The sequence below is a fragment of the Astatotilapia calliptera genome, chromosome 4, assembly GCF_964374335.1.
Source record: "Astatotilapia calliptera chromosome 4, fAstCal68.1, whole genome shotgun sequence".
NCBI classification, from domain to species: Eukaryota; Metazoa; Chordata; class Actinopteri; order Cichliformes; family Cichlidae; genus Astatotilapia; species Astatotilapia calliptera.
The window spans coordinates 22,438,381-22,459,964 of NC_137425.1; the positions used below are offsets into that span (position 1 = coordinate 22,438,381).

General features: G+C 39.6%; 1 protein-coding gene across 1 annotated transcript in view; it reads left to right on the top strand.

Moving 5' to 3' along the window:
• The window catches only part of grin2aa (glutamate receptor, ionotropic, N-methyl D-aspartate 2A, a), a 159,322-nt gene that overhangs the window by 111,912 nt on the left and 25,826 nt on the right, over positions 1-21,584 (top strand). Inside the window, exons 5-6 of the mRNA XM_080300951.1 lie at positions 11,512-11,626; positions 19,701-19,903. Of these exons, the coding sequence (XP_080157077.1) occupies positions 11,512-11,626; positions 19,701-19,903 (318 nt within the window). The remainder of the gene's footprint in view (positions 1-11,511; positions 11,627-19,700; positions 19,904-21,584) is intronic.

A 21,584-nucleotide genomic window follows, 5' to 3' on the forward strand; every position in this document is an offset into this window, starting at 1 on the left:
CTGTAACACGGTGATGGGTTTTTTCCCTTCGTGTAACATCAGCTTTTAGAATTAAAGTTCCAATTTTCTTTCTCTGCTGGGATAATACTGGTTTAGTGCTTTGAGTTTGAAGTCTGAGATTTTTTTTATTCCCTTTGGTCAGTTCACTCTGCCATATGATGCATTTTAATTGGCTCTTTGTGGCTAGGTCACAGCAGAGCTTTCTTCTCTGCGCACCTACATCTCTACCAGCTTTTCATCATTATTGATGATGTTTCTGTCTGAATCTTCCCACACCTTCCAAATGCCACCCCGAATTTCATCTGGAGCCATAACAACCCCAAAGTCACAGAGGTAACAGGGTAGTTACTGGTGCTGACTGGCACCAATTAGCGAGCTTCCGCTCAAAACAGCGGTCATTTGCAGAAGGAGTCATTAAAGTAGGACGGATTGCATCTTAACTTACAACCTGATCTATGTCTCATTTTGTCTGGAAACACAGACGCATCAAACAGAATCACCAAACATCAAGAGCCAGCTGACGTTGTTCCCAGCGTGCTCTGCTGCCTAAGGTTGTTACCCAGGTGATCAGTGTCCACAGATGGCACTGTAGTGGGTGAGAGAACTCAGCCAATAGGGCTCTGAGGCCAGAACAAGAGAAAACACGATTGGTTAAAGGTAGGTCAGGGCAATGGCAAGTGTGGGTTGTTGGACCATCATCAGCTGTCAGGGAAGACATGAAGACACGGTCAGCTCACAGACATGCAAGTACACAGATGCACGCACAGAGAGGTGAGCAGATGGGATGTAAGTGCAAATATACAGTATGTGGGACATATTGCAGTATTTTCCTTTAGGCACAGTATTTATCCCAGTCTTTCAGGAGGTGTGTTTTTGTAAGCAAGATGTCAATAATGGTATTATTATCTTATGAGCATCTGGCTAGTGTTCAACTTGAGATTTATTGTTTGTTTGCTTGAGCACCTCTCAGACTCCACTGTGGTTTGTCACAACAATTAGATTTAAAGCAGATGCTCCTTCCAGCCCTAAGTGTGCCAGAAACCATTTCATAATTGAAAGTAACTTGTTTTGATGGGAATATTATTAATAGTTATTGCTGAATTTACAAAAAAAAAAAAAATAAATAAATCCTTCACTCAATGGCTACTACTATAGCTACTATACTATACTACTATAGCTTCGGGCCTTTAGTGAAGTTTTACCTCAGTCACTTTGCTCGTGTCAGCTGTGATGATAAATCCACAGTGACATATCCAAGATGAATATGGTGTGCCAAGTAATAAAAAATAAAATTAAATAAAAACAGGAGACAAATGACCAACTAAGAGCGCTGGCCAGTGCAGCAATCAGACCGAGTGACAACCTGTACTCCATATAAAATGCAGCGCGTGGACCTGTGCTCGTGCGCGTGCGCGCGCATGTTAGAAACAAGAGAAATATCCCCCCTTAAGAGAATGTTCTGTCATGACAGATTTACAGTGTGCTGCTCACCTTCCTGTAGAGAACAGTGTGCCTTAAAAGACTTTAGCACTTATTTATCAGTGTGTTAGTGTGTGTGTGTGTGTGTGTGTGTGTGTGTGTGTGTGTGTGTGTGTGTGTGTGTGTGTGGAAAAGGCGTGGTGCCGGTAGTTTGTTCTGACAGGTAATTTCGGGCTCTAGCCGTGATATATGGGGGTCAAAATTCAGAAAACACTTTTTTTTTTTCGTAGATGCACATTACACACACAAACTTAGTCCTGGGGCAGCTGTCATTTCAGTGGTGCAAAGACAAACGCTTGCTCAACAGCGCTACACAATGCGATTTTTTGTAACCTGTCCTTTCTGGCATTTTTCTGCACGACACTTACAGACACATAAAATGAGGCATTTTTTCTTAAAATATGTACATTTTCATAATTATAAATCTGAGAACTGGATAAAAACTGGTTTAAAAGTTTAAAGTGTTTAAAAGGTTTTGAATATTGAATATTTCTTAATCACTCTATACATATTCCAAAATAAAACAAAAAAACAAACAAACAACATTTTTAAAAAACATTTTCCAGACATTTAAATTCAGGAACAAACAAATAAATTTATGTCCTTCAGATATTCTTGGGTTTTTCTTTTTTTTTTTTTACATGCAAAAAATGCAACATCACTGATTAACTTAAATCTATTTATTTAGATTTTTTAGGATTTAGCTTCATATTTGCACTAATTTTAATAAATGTCCACTAGGAGAACTATTTTAAAATAACGTCAGTGTGCATGGAACAAATGGCAACAGAAAAAATGGTTTTGCCTGTAGTTCTTCTTCATGCGTGCTGTACAAAACCGTTTAGTGTATTTATCATTTTAGAGCATTAGAGATCTGCCATGTTTTTTTGTCTTTTTAGAGAATGGAGACCGTCATGCCCCAGAGTCTCAACATGCCCGTCAATCCACAGCTCATACATAATACATTACCGCATAATCACTTGCTAACGACACCTATGGGCGTTTGTGTATTAATAAATGTAAATGTAAATGTTTGCAGGTCCCTTGTGGGATGTGAAATGCACCAAGTGATCTCAGAACTAATCATGTATTTAGGGGTAAGATTCCTAAACAATGAGTAAAACAGTACAGTGGATTTGATTCTATAATGAAACTGCTCTTATACTATTACTGTATAAGCAGGCAAAACATTAAAAAAAGAAACCTCTTTTATTTAGTCAGCTATTCTAGTGACTTCACACTATGTAAAAAAAATGAATGTAGTTGAATTTGTTCCTCAAAAAAGCTGTTGTTACTACATTTACATGTGGATGATTTATAGGTATAATTAAGCATTTTCACATTCACAAAAACGGCTGTTTTAGGCCTCGCACCACTGTTATCAGCTTTCAAATAGGCAAATAAACCTTCACACAAAGGTAGAAGATGTGTGTCTGTGTGTGAGTACAGTGGTTATGGCTTAAACATTGATGGTGTGAGGTGACTATGAAGCGTCTCTCCATTTCGATCTAAAACAACAGACTGATTGTAGGTCGAGTGCCTGATACTTCAAATGAAGTGTTCATTAAGCAGCGGTGGGTGTGCACTTCAAACGAGCTGTGAGAAAATCAGCTTTCCAACAGGCTGATCGTGGAGCTCAGATAGTTATCATCTTTTTCTGTTTTTGTTTTGGAGAATTAAAGCGAACAGTATAGTCGTCTCAACTTTCAACATTAAAGAAGTACTTAAAGCTGAGGACATAAAAGAGGTTTTAAGTTTAACTTTTAACTGAAAGGCTAATCGACTTAGCTTCAGCTAAACGACTGCCCTGTCGTTTGTTGCTCTAAGAAATATAAATGTTTCCTTGGCACTGAATTTTTAAAATGTTTTAGATGTTTTCACATATTTTAACAGGACATCTGGCTTCTTCTTTGTAGAGCAGAACAGTTGTTTGACACAAGGAACAAAATCAGTTTTACTTACTACCCATGTTTTTCCGTTGCTCATTCACACAACTCTCAGCCAATCACGTGGCAGCTTGTTGCATTTAAGCATGTAGACATTGTCAAGATGACCTGCTGAAGTTTAACCCGAGCATCAGAATGGGGAAGAAAGGTAATTTAAGGATCTGAATGTGGCTTGGTTGTTGACAGCAATGGGAAGAAACCAAGTACAAATACTTTATTTTCTACAGTTGACAGGCTAACAAACCCTCCTGTGTCAGTGGCAGCTGAACTTCATTTGACCATGGCCTGCAATGACTTTGCCAAATTCTTCACTGAAAAAATCCAAAAAATTAGACAAGCAGTTGGTACATCAACAGCAGATCCAGGATATGTACTGTGTCCACCAAAAAACTGTTTAAACACCATGAAACAGTTTCAACCTATTAACAGCAAAGACCTGGAGGACATCTTAGGTCAACTGAACTCCTCCTCCTGCTGTTTAGATGTCCTGCCAACAAGTTTTTTCAAAAAGGTCTCAAAGACTTTAGAGTCAGACCTGTTACAGATCGTCAACTTTTCTTTATTATCAGGTGTGTTTCCAGAATCACTAAAAACTGCTGTAATCAAACCTATACTGAAAAAGGACAATCTTGACAAGACACAAATGAACAACTACAGGCCGATCTCAAATCTCCCGTTTTTAAGTAAGATCATTGAAAAAGCAGTTTCTCAACAGCTCAGTTACTTCTTAAAACAGAATAATTGCTACGATGCCTTCCAGTCAGGTTTTAGACAGAACCACAGCACTGAAACTGCTCTGACCAAAGTGTTTAATGACATATGTCTGAATACAGACAGTGGAAAAATGTCAGTCCTAGTTTTACTGGATCTCAGTGCAGCATTTGATACAGTTGACCACAACATATTACTCAAACGACTGGAGAACTGGACAGGTCTTTCAGGAACTGTACTAAACTGGTTCAAAACATACTTAGAAAACAGGAAATACTTTGTATCAATAGGTAACTTCACATCTGAGCAGACAAGTATCACATGTGGAGTTCCCCAAGGTTCCATCTTGGGACCCCCTCTGTTTAACATTTACATGCTCCCACTGGCACAGATTATAAACAACAACAAAATAAACTATCACAGCTATGCAGATGACACACAAATATATATCACAATGTCACCAGGAGCCCGAGGCCCTGTACAGGCTCTTGGTAAATGCATTGAGGAAATCAATGACTGGTTGTGCCACAATTTTCTCCAGCTAAACAAAAACAAAACTGAGGTAATAGTCTTTGGCGCCAAAGAAAAACGATTACAGGTCACCAGAGAACTTCAATCTATACATCTAAAAACCACAAACCAGGCGAGAAATTTGGGTGTAGTGATGGATGCAGACCTAAACTTAGAAAAACACATTAAGACAATAACAAAGTCAGCTTACTATCACCTCAAGAATATATCAAGGATAAAAGATCTGATGTCTCAACAGGACCTGGAAAAACTAGTCCATGCATTCATCTTTAGTAGGCTTGATTACTGTAACAGCATCTTTACAGGTCTACCTAAAAAATCAGTCAGACAACTACAGCTCATTCAGAACTCTGCTGCTCGAGTCCTCACTAAGACCAAAAAAGTGGACCACATCAGTCCAGCTCTGAGGTCTTTACACTGGCTGCCTGTCCGTCAGAGGATAGACTTTAAAGTTCTGATGCTGGCCTATAAAGCTCTGAATGGTTTAGGACCAAAATACATCAATGACCTCCTGACCCAGTATGAACCATCCAGATCCCTCAGGTCATCTGGATCCGGTCTTTTATCAGTTCCCAGAGTCAGAACCAGACACGGAGAAGCTGCATTCAGCTTTTATGCTCCTTATATCTGGAACAAACTCCCAGAAAGCCTCAGATCAGCTGAAACACTCAGTTTATTTAAATCCAGGTTGAAGACTCACCTGTTCTCAGCTGCATTTGAATAAAGCACCAAATCCACACTTTAAGCTTAAATTTCAAAACTTACATTTAACTACTGATTTTATCTACTGTTCTGATTTTATCTGTTTTGATTTTATATACTGTTTTTTGTTTGTTTGTTTGTTTGTTAATTAGTTAGTTAGTTTATTTGCTTGTTTTAATCAATTTTAAATCATGCTTTTTATTTGTTCTTGTTTCTAATGTCTCTGTAAAGCACTTTGAATCACCTTGTTGTTGAATTGTGCTATACAAATAAACTTGCCTTGCCTTGCCTTACTGTATTCAGAGGTCAGAGGTGAGGAGCCTTGAGCTGACAAAGAGCAACTCACATAACAAAAAAGTAACTTAAATAATCACGTGTCACAACCAAGGATGCAGAAGAGCATCTCTAAATGCACAGCACACGAAACTTTGAAGCAGCAGCTACAGCGGATGTTGCTAGTATATGAACACGTATATTTTGTTTTGCGGAGCAAAAGAAACCATTTCATGATGCAGGTATTATTGTTTACATTATAATATTATTTTATGCCACCTAAACTCATGCAGCCGAAATTCACACACATACAAACCCATCTTGGCACAAGGGAGTGGATGCTAAATAGCATGTACTTCCCCTCCTGTAGCTATTCTTCATGTCAGACTTAACACCTGCCACCTGAGGCTGAGTGTGTGTTTTCAAATGACTACCCACCCTTGGGTCCTTTTAAAAGCCCTCAATCATCAGCCCTTATCTTTTTTTCAGATTTCCTCCGCTGTCTCTCACAGGGCATATCTCTTGTGTGTGCACTTCACAGGTCACAAGTACCCTGACAGTATACATCCTTGCTCTGACTGGTCCCTGTCTCTATCTTGAACACGTTCAGTGTTTTATAGTTCATCATACCATCTTTGTATAGCCTACTCGTTCCAGTATTAAAGCTAAAATAGATAAAAGTTAATGTCTTATCACACGGGAGACAATCCAGAACCACTCAAAAGACATTTGTTTTTGAGTGTTTTAGTCCTTGTCAAGAGAACTTTGGCAGTTCAGGGCACAGTGCTGTCATCGGAAAATCCAGACGACCTGGACGGTGGGCTTGGAACAATGTTACCATTTTACTTAGAACGTCGTCGTTGTTGTTGTTAATGGTGACACAATTAATGTTCTTTTTCTCCCTGATTAACCAAACGGTTAAGAAAAACAGCAGTAGGAGTGTTGAGAATATTAAACACTTGCAGCTTTAATGCAGTGTGTGCTCTTATTTTTCTCTTGCAGAGTACTTGTAGTCTTGTTAACTCTGCTGCAGTAACAGCAGAAAAAAAACACCCTCACCTCCACTCATGACAACACCCCTCCATTCCAAAAAAAGCTTAAAAGTAACTCTATACATTTTTCATGAGAGTCTATCAAGGGTTACTCCTCTTCCTCTCTCTTAGTTCTCTGATAATGATTTCCCTCAGTCTCATATTTAAAGTCTTCTTTGTTTTGAGGAGTGGGAGTTGGGGGGGATTGCATCATCCCTGCTGTTTCTCCACTTCCTCGCCCTATTCTGCCCCCTTTGGCCAGGTAATTGCCTGTGTTCCTGAGTGTCTGCAGGGATGTTTACTCTGGGGGAGGGGGGGTTGTTGAGGGTCATTTTGCAGCATACACAAGTCTGTGTCCGTATCCTAGCAACGCACTATCAGGTCCACCTGTTCGATGGCCGTCAGCCCAAATATACTTGCAAACATACACACACAATCCCATCCTTCCTTCTTTTCATCCTGTTTAGCATGTTCACATTTGTCTATATATAACATAACAGCTTGGCTAATTTTACATATGACTCTTACAGCAGAGCCACACACACAGCTGTTGTGTCTTGCTTTTTTAAATTGCTATCATTAGAGGTTCAGAGTTATGATGAAGTGCTGACACATCACGTTGAAAACAGCCTACAAGATTCCCAGTAAAAAGCTTTTGTGAGAATCACAAAAACGAGCTTCATTTTAGCTTCACCTTTAAGAGAAAGTTTAGCCGGGGTAGAGGAGCCATTCTTTAAACACGTGAGAGTGCTTCCTTTTTTCACACAGATGGTTTCAAAGTGTAGAATGGACTGGTATCTAAAAAAAGCAGCCTGGGCTCTGGTATTGCTCCCAGCACCTCATTCTCTCCTGGTAGTCGCGCATAATTGGGTCGAGCGCAGCGCTGTGTGTCCAATCAAATGGCTTAATACTACTCACCTGGTTGCTTGCAGGCCAATCAGATAATTTTAATCACAAAGCCCACTCAATCCCCTTATCTCTGGCTGATTTCATCTGGGCATTGAGTTGTGTTTGTGTGCGTGCGTGCATGCGTGTGTGTGTGTGTGTGTCATCAGCAGCAATTTAAGGGGGCATGTTGGTATCAGGAAATGTCACCACCAAAGCACAGATATTAAACTACCTCTTAACAATTACTTTTGTCATCCTTGTGACGTATTGATTTTTTTTCTTAGTTGCTAGCCTCTGAAATAGATTAGTATAGTAGTGAGTACATAAATAATAAAAATCTATTTAATTAACTAAAAGCTAAGCTGTAAATTGGCAGTCACAGTCATATCTGGCAGATTATGTGGTGGTTGCTGTTATCTGCAGCATGAAAGCTGCATGGTGGAGGCCTCCTGATACTACATGAGCTTAGATGTCTTGAGCAGCAAGTCCCTGGTTCAATTACTGGCTTGCTAAACCGTCTTCTTGCTTCTTCCCCACATATGTTACTCCCCTGATAGCTGATGTCTACTAGTCCATAAAGTAATAAATGCTTTTCTTTTTTCTTTTGTTTTTTTGTTTGTTTTTTGTTTTTTGTTTTACATAAAATAGGTATTGCACAACATTAATGACACAAGATTTTATGTAAATAAAGAAAGACATTGTTTAATACTAGAATTTTAAACTCAGAAAATAAGTGCCATTTTTGAGCTAATGGAAAAAAATTGAAATGTATTATTCTTTTTTATTTTTTATAAAGACAAAAAAAAGGACAATACTTTACCCTATATTTTGACAGGAGTTGGTAAGATAGATTCCCACTTCATCCTGGGACTTCCTGGGCAAACATACAGGCACTGTGTACTGGAAACAGTCTTTGGTGATTGTTTTGGTGGTTTCAGGTGTGTCTTAGTGAACTGGATGGATGAGATTAAAATTTGATAAACTGTGCATTTCGTTGCCCTGTACCTGTGACATGTGCAATGACAATAAAGTTGAATTCTATTCTATTCTATTCTATTCTATTCTATTCTACTCTAGCCGTCTACTAATGTTACAGATGAATAGGACTGATCATATTTGTTGCCTAGCAACAACATTAACTTAAATTATTTTATTATTAACATACCTCCTACATTATTGGTAACATAATAGACAGGTAATTTAGCTGTCAGATAATTGTTAACACCCATCCATTAACCTATCTTCCATTTATCCGAACAGATCTGAGATTGACAACAGTCAACACAACAATGCTAACCATTGCGCCGCCATGCTGCCTATATTTCAGTGGCTAATGTTAACATGCCCCTCAGACAATTTAATATTTGTTACAAATGCTGGTACTACAACCCAAAATTAGTGACCGAGCCCATAGGAAGTCTTTTTTGCAATGACACCTCATATCATCTTGGGGCCTTCAGAGGTTGTAATGCAGGTTTTTAGGCACTTCTGGATTGGCTTCATTTTTCTGATCCAGAAGCTGCATCTGTGTGTTACACTCCCTATCTGCAAAGGTGTTGTGTGGAGTTGTGTGTTAACCGGATGGAGCAAATATGTCACCGCTGGTGTCGATACTATTGCAAATCTGTAGCTAATCCAACAATTCAGTTGAACCTAAATAAATAAACAATCATTTTCCAATAAAAGATTGTAAAATAAACAGTTTTACACATGCAGGTTGTTAAAAAGATTTCTTCATTTATTTATTTTTTGGTCCAACTCACACAAATACTTGTTTTAATAGTTTTCTGGCCGTTTTTACCCTTCAGCACATCACTGCACAATGCCCTACACAGCTTGAAAGAGCTCACCTGCAGCAATCCACTGTGAGTTTTCAACGACACATCAAGTGGGTCCGTGCTCCATTTAGGAGTTCTTTCACCCGCCTGGCCCCCCAGAATGGAATAAAGGTGAAAGAAAAGAGCAGCCATCTCTGTCGTGTTGTACCAGAGCGCTGACAGAAGGAGTGAGGGAGACAGAGTGAGGAAGGACAGCCATGATTAATGTAGAGGCTGTGTGGACCCAAGAATATCTTCCCACTGCCCTCCATCTTAGCTAATGTGACCTGCCATATAGGTCACTCATTACAGTGTATGTGTACGTGTGTGGTGTGTTAGAATGGACCGACTATATATATATATATGTGTATATATGTATTAACTGAGCCAATCCTGGTAGAAGAGAGTAACTAAACTGTTTGTAGCTGAACTAAATAATGCCCAGCCATCTGCACTAATAGATGCATCTACTTAGCTGAGGAAGATGATTGTGGCCAAACTCAAGGCAGCCACACAACCGAGTGCACGACTTCTCTTTTCTCACCACAGGAAATGCTTGCAAATGTGAACACACCCGTACTCAACATCCCCACTACCAGTATCAATAAAAGCAATAATCTCGTATATGCCACTGCCACAGAAATACTTGGGTCCAAAAATGACAAATACATATAGAGAAAGCCCCCCCCCCCCGTGTGGAAAAGAAGGCTGTAACGGAAATTAGGGAGATCTGGAATGATGTTTGGGCACTAACAAAAGTCCAGAAGGTTTTGTGAGAGACAGACAAGAGCTCTCTAGGGTGTATTCTTAGCTGCAAAGGAACCATACTATGATGGCAGACACTGAGCAATCCTGGAAGACAATCTTAGAGAATGAGATGGCACAGAGCACCAACACCAAGTGGATGGTGCACCTAAGAGCAGACCACAGCAATCTCCCAGACACAGCCCCCTCTCTTACATGGATGATATTAAGGTATATGCTGGGAGAGAGCGAGACTTCATTGATGCACCTCACCAGGCTCTACAGTGAGGACATCAGGCTGTTAAATGAACTGGAATAACATCCCAATGTGGAGAAAGAGACTTTATTGGAGGCTTTGCAAAGATGCCTTGGAGACAGTCCAGTATATAGTACCAAGATGGAAGATGGAACAACATAAACCGAGAGACACTACCAAGTGGCTGGGATAGCATACAGGAACATCTGGGCCACATATGGATTAGAACTGCCCAATTCCCGATGGGAGACACCACTGAAGATAGTTGAGAACAACAAGGCTAAGGTCCCGTGGGATTTTGAGTTCCAGAAAGACAAGCAGCTGCTGGCCAACCAACCAGACATAGTGGTGGTTGAAAAGGAGCAGAAGATGTAGCAGCCCCGGCAGACAGCAACATCACAGAGAAGGAGCACAAGGAAATAGAGAAGGGCCAGGGGCTGAGGGAACAACTGGAGCAAAAGTGGAGGTCAAAAGTGGAGCTTTAGGAGCTGTAAACCAGAGAGTGGCTTCAGCAGATTCCAGGCACAACATCAGGGATCTCTATTTAAAAGAGTGCAGTCCTGGGAAAAGCACACAACCCTCAAATTCCCAGGACACCAAGTTTGAGGAACACGCACACATACCGTCCCGCCATACATATATGTATATATATATATATATATATATATATATATATATATATATATATATATATATATGTATATATATATATATATATATATATATATATATATATATATATATATGTGTGTGTGTGTGTGTGTGTGTGTGTGTGTGTGTGTGTGTGTGTGTGTATGACATATGGTTCTCATTTATGCTTCGACTGTTCAGTTTCTTTAGTTCTAAAATACAATCATAATCCAGTCCATAATGATCAAATGTGACTTTATAACTTTCACTACAAGAGCCTGAATATTGCAGAAAGGTAATAATAATAGTAGATTGCAAATGGAATATTTCACATGCTAATGTAATTCAATTTCCTTTTCTCTTTTTCTCACAAAATCACTCATTTCATTTCTTTTGTTATTCACTGGCTTTTCCCATAACCCCCCATCCCCCCCCCCCCACCCCCATCTCTTTGACCACCCTTTGCCCCACTATATCTCATCCTCTGCTCCTTTCATTCTCAGATACATGATGAATGTGACGTGGGATGGCAGAGACTTGTCCTTCACAGAAGACGGCTACCAGGAAAACCCAAAGCTGGTGGTCATTGTTCTTAACAAGGAGAGAGAGTGGGAGAAGGTAGGATCTATATCTTAAGAATCCTGCACTGAAAAGCTTTCACTTCTTTGAAAAAGAATATGAGTTTGGAGGGAAAAAAATGTCTCTAGGGACATTTTAGCGGTGCTCCAGATGCCAGGCAGCCAGCCCGATTCCTTATTTAATGACCACCATAGTTTTCAGCTTTGCTGAGCATTTCAATATGATAAACTTGCATTAGGTAAAACGGTGCGCCATCAGATTGTCATGGTTGCTGAAAACAGGTAGGCTTGATTTATAATGATTTGTTCCACATGTTCAATAAATATGCATTTCCAATTGTCCTTATTTTCTCCTTGACTAAAAGCTTAAAAGGTCATTATTAAAAGAAGAAAAAGCTTGTTTTTGTTGCTCCCCTGTTTGTGGGAGGGTCACAACAGTGGATGGATCTAAATATTGGATCAGAGTCCTTCTAAGAATTTGTACCTGTTTCGGGTCTCAAACTCGGGATCTTTGGCAAACATGTTAATTGCTTGACTAAAGTCACTCAGTAGGACTTAAATCAAAATGAAAGAAAATGACATTCAACCACCATCTTTGACTTAGAGGTCACCGCTGAGACATGCAACACAAAAACAAAACCAGGCACGAGCACAGTATTGAAAATGCCACCTATGTGTCATCATACAGCACTCAGTTGATCAATGAGCTCATTTACTGAGGAGGTTATGGATTGCTGTAACTGGTTAATGTTAGGTGGCTTCTATAAAGAATGGCCACTATGAAAGGGTGAGCATTCGTGCCATTTTAATGGACTTTAAATGGCAGTCATGTATCTTTATACCTACATCTGACTCCCTGGCACTTACTTAAATACCTCATATTTAATGCCCCCATAGCTCATACGTTAGAATGGGTGAGACTGAGAGGACAAGTTTGGGAGAAGGACGGGGAAACAAGAGAGGAATTGGAGGGAATTGTAAAGGGAAGATGGATAATTTTGAGTTTTATGGTCATTTTCTTTTCTTTGCATTGATTTGATTTTGTCACTCCCTGTGCATGTGTCTCCTCACACTCTTCATTCTCCTCTTTACGGCTGTTTGCCACCTTTGATCTTCTTTCCCTTCTTCTTTACCTCATCTGTCCTCTTCCATCTTCTCTTACCTCCCCTCCTTTCCTTTCATCACCAGTTCAGATCATTTGTAGACTCTGGTGTTGTTTTTCTCCCCTCTGATAGGGCCTCAAAACACAGCTGAGACCTCTGATACCGGAGGGTGGCGCGGGTTCACGTGCATGCACGTGTGTAATTTGACTCGTCAACACTGGCTACTGACAGAAACACTTTTCGGGAGACTTGTGCAGCAACGAATGCAATTGTTATTCAAGTCAGACCCATGCGTATATGTGTGTGTCTGTGACTTACAGTTTGCAGTTCAGTTTGCCGCAATCTGCAGAGTCTCCACCCGATCTTTGAGACTAGCTGTTTCATATTTCATATCTACACACACACAAACACAGAGGCATGCATGCAAAATACCTTTTGTTGATGTGCAGAGGAGAGGCAGAGTGTGGTGTTTTTAATACAGAGCCTGGGAAATTGATCAGGACCACATGGTACTGTGGTTCAGAGAAAGCAACAGAAAGCAAGAGACACACCGAGACCCAAAGTGGAAACATAATTGGGAGCTTCTCTCTTTCTTTCTCTTTCTGTCTCCCTCTCTTTCTCACACACACACACACACACACACACTTTCTCTCTCTGGTGCTGCTGTCCCACCCATGCGCCAGAAAGCAGCGGCACACAGAGAGAGACCTGCGATGATCAAGAGGTAAAAATTCAGTAACTGCACTAAAATATGGATATGCACTAAAAATATAAAATGTGTCCCCCTGAGGCACAGGAGAGACAGGGAGAGGAGTGCTGTATGGAACGGTATCAAGACGAACAAGAGACAGAGACAGATGGGAGGGAATATTGAGAGCAAATGATTGCAAGAAATGGAGACCCAAAGAGAGAGAAAGAGAAAAGGAAAGAAGCAAAAGGAGGAAAGGAAAGGTATAAATGAGCCACCAGCATGTGTATGAGTTCCCTTTTTTTGAGCACACCTGCTCCTCGCTGCAGCGCACAGCCACATTGGTTAGATGATGTGTCTTTTCCTTTTTTTTCTTTAAGTTTTGAGAAGAGCTACCTTTAAAGTCATTGCACTTGTGTGGTTAGATGTGCGTGTGGTGTTTGGGTTTATTTATTTACTAAGGGTTATGTAACTAATTCAAATGAAGCACATTTTGCAGGAAGTCATGGGGGTATATTTGCCTAGATAATGAGGATGGAGCTTATATGGAGTTTTTGGGGGGGATTTGCGTCAGAGCTTTAGACAAAGAAAAAACAAAGTCTTGGTTGACTAAAATGGTTCCAATTTTTCAACTAATCAGTTTGTCCTAAGGGGAAAAAAAATAATTAAAAAAGTGTACTCAGTGCAGTTTACCCACTAGCAATATTAGGCTAAATTAATTACAAGTAAAATATAAAAGCTAGTGTTTTCTGCATATTAAGTAATCTTAAACTGGTTCTTTTAGTTTGAAATTATATCAGCAAACTTGGGACCAACCAGAAAGGACTTGCCATATTCATATACAGTAGTACAGTTTGTGCAGTACTGTCTTGTGTCACCCCTCATTTTGCTTCCAAGGAGCCAGACTCGGATCATGTGATCTCGAACAATTCAGTTGTTAAGTGATGATGTATTAACCCTGCTTCAAGGTCCAAACTATGCTGCGTTAATTAATGCTGTTGTCATTTTAGCACGTTTTAATGCTTTGTATCTTTTTCTATTTAATCTAAACGAGCCCCTAAAAATAGTCAGTGATCACTTATTGCCTCTCTGGGTTTTTATTACGACTATTCAAAGCTCTTTAAGGTTTTTAAAACCCTACGATGTAACTACAGCCCATCAGCGAACAGTTTGCCAGGCGACAAATATTTGAATGGGACAGAAAAGAATCACTCTGAGGCTAAAAAAAGATTTGAATGGGTACATGGACATTATTTGGACATTTGCTGTTTCTTCTCTCATTTTCAGTCCAGTACCTGATCAATTTGAGAGGAGTTGTGTGTTAGTGTTTTTGTTGATTTATGAATAATTCAAGCATGAAAAGCCACCTAATTCAAGGGATGAATGAGAGCTGTGTTTAAAGAGCTTATATGTCATTATTTGGTATCAGCACATTTATTCTTCCTCATAGTTTGAACTCTTAGGCAACTGTCTTGTAATTTCTTTAAGTAGCCTTCAGGAATGGTCCTCCAGGCCTATTAAAGGACACTCAAAGCTCTTCTTTAGATGATCCCACACTGCTTCAATAATGTTGATGTCCTGTCTCTGAGGAGGTATTTTCTGCATATTCTTCTGCATATCCCAAACACCACTGGCTGAAATGAAGCCCCAAATGATGACACGACCTCCACTATGCTTTATAGATGGCTGTAGATACTCAGTGTTTTGTGCCTGTCACTGTTGTTCTCCACTTCTCCAGTTTCCTCCAATTTTATTTATTTATTGAATTTTTTAATTTTTATTTTTTAAGAACAAGTTACACTAATTGTTCTTTAAGAATCACCTTGTTGGTGTAAAAATACTACTTAATGCCCGTCAACCTGTGTTATCTTTGACATTCATGGACTCAACTAAATAAATGACAAATTATTTGCTTTCGTGACAGGCTACAAGTAACAAAGTGCTTAAAGCTAAAATGTAAAATTCTTAATGTAGACACAAAATTGGTTCATCCCTGGAGTTAGGTGCCTTTACTTGAATAATTCATAGGGCAAAAACAAAAGCACATTGTTCTGAAAATGGTCAAGTAAAAAGTCTGGACTGAAAATGAGTGGAAAAAGTCTGGAGAACTGTTGGTGTAGAGCACTTTAAAAATGTCCAGAATGTCTGGCCCCTTGAATACTAGTGTATAACTTTATAATTGCTTCATAACTAGTTTAACACATATAAGTAACGCGATTCATCACAGGGTGTTAAAATATTTATTTCACTTAATATGAATTTGAAAAAATGTCTAAAACACAACATCTATAAAGAGATATTTTACATTTCATTCTACAAATATGAATCTGAATTTATAACCTTATTACTCTTGCTAAGCAGGTTCTTTGTGAATGACTTTCACTTTTTCATGTTCTGCCTGATGCGATTTGATCAAATAAAACTAGGCATTCATCACAAATTAGCTAAAATCACAGTAAATAGAACATTTAAATAATTAAAGTTACCATTTACTAGTTACATTTTTTCCTAATTGTTTAATTTTGAAACAATCAAAGTCTAAAAATATTAACTGCTTCAAACTACTGTTTATTCAACAGATGCAACAAATGTACAAGGAAACATAATCCTTACTTACTACATATCCAAATCTAGATCCATGAACCTCTTATTTGATCAAAATATATTACATTTTCTGTTTGTATATTGCCCTTTTCTTATTTATGAAAGTCTACAGCATTGTAATTGTTTGCTGCATTAAAGCATGACTTCATCAACAGCACGAGAAAAGTGTATTTACCGATCAGAACCAGGATGTTATATTTTATTCCTGCTGAGTCGATGGAGTGCGTAAACTGCTTCAGGAACTGCTGTGGCGTTAGCAGCCAGTTCACAAAATAATTATTACAGACAGCATGGGATTTGTGCTTGGAGAATCACAATATGGAGAGCAGACGCACAGAAAAGCCCACGTGCATGCAAGTCGACACACAAACACGCACATGCGTCTTCGATTCAGGCGTCGCTATTCTCTGAGCCTTTGTGAAAGAGCTTCACTTTAAAGAAATATGTCTAAATTAATGGATTCCGTTTCTTTTCGATTTTCCACTCTTTCATCCTCTTTCTCTATGCCCTCATTTTTCGCGCACAAACGGCGGCGTGCACGTGCACCCGCACGCATGCACACATTCGGAGCAAGCGTAGGGTGTAGGAGAGGGAGAGCAGAATCCATTTTCCTGACATAATTTTGTCTGACAGGAGTGACAGATACTATTTTATGACTGAATGGGTTTCTCCATGCTATTAGGAACTCATTCTCCCATAATGCAACTTGCCACAACGATAACTCTCCCCGTGAGACTGGCACAGAGAATGTGCTTGGTGTAAAAGCCATGACCCCGGTTTTACTTTATTCTTTTATCATACTCTATCTGTTATTCATCCAGGTACTGGTTTATTATAGCCCTTGAATATGTGTGTGTGTGTGTGTGTGTGTGTGTGTGTGTAGGTTTGCGTGGGCAGAAAAAGTGTAATACAAAGAGACAAATATGAAATGAATGAAATGAAGAAAAAGACATGTTGGTACAAAGAGCAAGACCTTTAAAGAAACAAAGATAAAGAAAGATGATGATGGAATAGAAAGAACAACAAAGCGGAACAAGTGTGAAATGACAAAAGAAGGAGTGGTAGATGAAACAAGTGCTTTAAGAAAAAGTATACAAAGAAGTATACACCGCACTTCAGGGACAGAGTGTCATCCCGCCACCAAGTGGCTCTAAATCTATTTCAGAGTGATGATGCGATAGGATTGCCGGCGTGGATTGTTATAATGCTGTAATCCCACAGACTTTAAGATTGTAACCACACACATACACAAACATGTGCACTGCTTTCCATGAACAGCATGTGCACAATATTTGGTATTAGATGTGGGTAGATTCAGCATTTTGTTCTCTGACCAGTCGATAGAGAGTATCTTCCTACCTCTATGGGAATTAATTTATAGCCCCTCTTTCTTTAATTGGAAAGAAAGAGCGATTGGGAGGAAGAGGGAAGAGGAGAACAGCAGGACAGGAAATCAGAGGAGTTGCTGAAGTCAGCTTCTTCTTTCCCTCCTCCTCCTCCTTTCCCTCTTATTTTCTGAGCAGTGCATTTATCACGCTTCTTAGTTTATTGACTCATCCAACCAAATCAGGACTACTCTTCAAAGATGATATTAATGGCCGTACGGGTCAAACAGGATTTAGTTGTACAAACAGGAGAGAGGATAAGAAAATGAACTCGGTAGGAGGGATCTCCATCCATCCATCCAACCATCTATCCATCTGGGCCCATGTTCTAGTAATTCAATGCATTTCAATTTTATTTTTGTAGTGCCAAATCACAACAACAGTTGCCTCAAGACGTTAGCAGTAGGCAGTAGTCGAAGCAGAAATGCCTAAACCTCCCCTTTCAAATCAGGACCACCTACTTCAACTCTTCTGGCAGGACATGAAGGTGCTCCCAAACCCACCAAGAGATTTAATCCATCCAGGGTGTCCTGGGTCGGCCCCAAGGCCACTTCTTGGTGGGACATGCACAGAACACCCCACCTAGGAGGTGCCCAGGAGGCATCCTGGTCAAATGCTTGAACTACCTCAACTGACTCATTTGATGATGAGGAGCAGTGGCTCTACTCTAACATCCAACCGAATGACTGAGGTCGACAACCAGTCTTTATTGTCTGATCATAATTATGATACAGGAATTACATTTTTCCTTTCCCATTAAAATGTTCTATTATCTCCACCCCTTTAATGCATAAACACTCACACAGACACAAACGCACATATGTGGATGGGCGCATACACATGCACTCACTCGATTGAGAAATGCAAAACAGCTGGGCTAAGACAGACAGGAAAATGTGGCCGATCCCTTGAGACTAACGATTACACGCAAGAAGCATGGGTGCCACCTCAGCGTACCGTCCGGCTTTGCTTTCCTCAACACATATGCCTACGCAAACACAAACACACACACACATGCACACACACACGCACAGTTTGAGGAATGTAGCCGACAGCAGAGTGAGCTGTTGACAGCGGTGCCGACTAAGAGTGGAGAAGAGACTCTAATCCCTGTCAGAGGATAGAAAACCACTCAAAGCAAAACAATTAAAATGCTAATTTCACTTCCTCCTCTCTGCTCGGCTGTTAATGACTTAGCCAGGCGTGCAGGCGAACCAACAACATGTGTGTGTGTGCGTGTGGTTGTGTGCGGATAACAAACACTGTCTCATGACTTCGAGGTCAAGTGGCTGACATATTAGCATTGCTATGATATGTGTGTCGGGTGCAACTGCGTTAAGATATTAGGGTTTTTTTTCCCCCACACACCTAAAACAAAGAAACTATGTTTAGCTTAACCTTTTGCAACCCTGCTCGCAATCTTGTCACTAACGTCTACGAATGAAAATATATCAATACCTCTGTCTGCATGTGTGCAGTACTAGGATAGATGGAAACACACAAGATGTCAGAAAGATTTCTTAGATGGAGGAAAAGAGTTAGTGCAGTGTTTTGCCATTTTCTGCCCCGATGCCTGTTGCTGTTTATGATATTCCACTCTGCCTTCCCTGACATAAACATGCATATATATATATATATATATATATATATATATATATATATATGTATACTTTATGTACGAACACACACACACACACACACACATAGATCTACAGAGAGATGTCAGTAGGTAAAGATAAAAATAGCCCATAGGGGAAACTGTGACATCACAGCTCTGAAAACTTTTTGAATTATCAACAGAGTCCCAACTGTCATACTGTCACACTAAATCTCTGTTTCTGTATGGGTTTGCATGCATAGCAATATCACTGTGTGCATTTTGTGATCCAACCCTGCAGGCCATGCATTTAATATGCCGTGCTTTACCTTACATTCAAACAGGCATTTACTGTGGCCAAAGAGCAACATACAGTATATGCTGGCTGCAGCTTTTCCACAAAATCCTTTGTTTTATTTTGTTTTTTCTCATTTCTGCTGTATGTTATTAGGAAAGTTAAGTATATAATGGTCACTAAATCGCAACTGCAATTTCTTCACTGCTTTCACTTCATTTGTACTTATAACCATCTCCAACAGAACAGCGTGATAGTTTAGACTCCCGGGAGGTAAATGTGAGGCCATGAGTGTGACCCAAACAACAATCAGTCTATTGACTTCCAGCCTACTCAGTAATTGAAAAGCAATACATTGTAGCCCATTGGAAATGTGCCAGGTGTTCTATTTTTAGCCACCAGTTATTATATCTTGTTTCCTACTTTCCTCTTCTCTCACCAGATGGGGAAACTGGACAATCGTAGTCTGACACTGAAGTACCCCGTGTGGCCACGTTTCAACTCCTTTGGTGACGCTGAGCTTGATGACAACCACCTGTCCATCGTCACCTTAGAGGAGAAACCCTTTGTCATTGTGGAGGACGTGGAAAGACTCACTGGTACCTGCATGAGGAACTCTGTGCCGTGTAGGAAGCATATCAAAGAGTAAGTGGGATATCTGTCCATCTATCATGCTGCAGTGTTAGCTAGATAGCTAAGTAAGCAAATGCAGTAAAGCTGCTTCACTGCGAATCACCAAATATTACTGGTGTAAAAATGTTTGATTACATTTTGTTTTAACAGAATGAACAAACATCTGAAATGCAGTTATGTTCACAAATATCTGTACAAGGATACAGTTTGTGTAGTTTTTTGGATCTGTGACTTAGTTTGATTGTGTGTTTTTTTTAATTTGTTAAAGTTCAGATTTTATAACTAAAGAAAAACATTCTGCAGTCATTCACCTTAGTTGTCCTCCATAGTCGCCCAGGAGTATTGGTGTTGTTTCATTTTAAGAACTCTTATTAAGCATTCCAACAATCAGCTAACCAAAACGCAAGTTAAACACTTGGAATATCTACCTCAGCTGTCATGGAATAATGAGGGAACAGGCCTCACTTGGCAATGGAACTGCCTGTCAGTCAATTGTCCAATTATTTTTGAGCCTCTGGAAATAGGGCATTATGTATAAAAAATATCCCAAACAGTTAATGTACTGCTTTTGTTAAATCCCTTAAATCCCTTGAATGAAAGCAGAAAGTCTGCACTTCAGTCACGTCTTGATCTTTTGATTTAAAATCCACTATTTTGGTGCACAGAAGCAAAACTACACCAAAGAAATTAGTCATTGTCTTCAAATTTATGGTCCTAACTTACAAAATACAAAAAATTTGGGTCTCATCAACAAGTGGCCACTCTGAACATCTAGTTTTTGAGGTATGTTATACCTACAGTATATATCACACCTCAAAAAACTCGATACCTGCTCCTACTAGGGACACATCCATCATGCAAGTGTAAATGCAGCCGTAATAAGCAAAACAAGGAAATGAGAACGAGATACAGTATTACCGCCTATGTCAATGATATATATTCAAGTATATAAGAAAGTTAAAAGAAAATGCATCCATTAAAATCATCTAAACCTAAGGCACAAAAATGTAAGTGTGTGTTACAGCTAGTCTTAATCTAACAACGCGGTCCTGTAATGGCACACATGCTTATTATTGCAACACAATAAGCTGCACTTAAGTCATCTCACCCACTCTCTTCCTCCTTACCTTGTCTTGTGGAAAAGCACAACACAGTGAAATGGTCTGAAATACACTCTACTCGCAGTCTAACTGATTTACACGTAATGTTGTTGTATGAGAAGAAAAACTAAGGACCGCATAAAAGAAAGTTTCATAAGAGTGTATTGGATAATCAGAAGGTAATAAATTTACATCATCCGTATTTCATTTTCCACAGCGCCGTCTCTGCGCTCCTCTGTCAGTGCATGCTGTCTCGCTCTCCCCTTTCTCTCACGAACACGGAAAGCGATGCAGTGTGCAGGCTTTGCAGCAGCTTCTTTCCTCCTGAAAATGGAGGTGGCTGCTGAACTCAGCATTTTACTTCCTTCCATACCATTTCTTCCTTCTTCTTTTTTTTCACTAACGCCAAAATACCTCTAGCCCCTTGTTATATTATATTCCTGGAGCGCAAACACACACTGTGGGTGTATGTCACAGAGTGACTTGAGTGGTGCTGAATCAGCGTAATAATAAATGACGTCTGGATCACGTACATTTTCATGGATATTTATTATAGATATTCATTTTTTCCACATGGAAATACCAGAAAATGT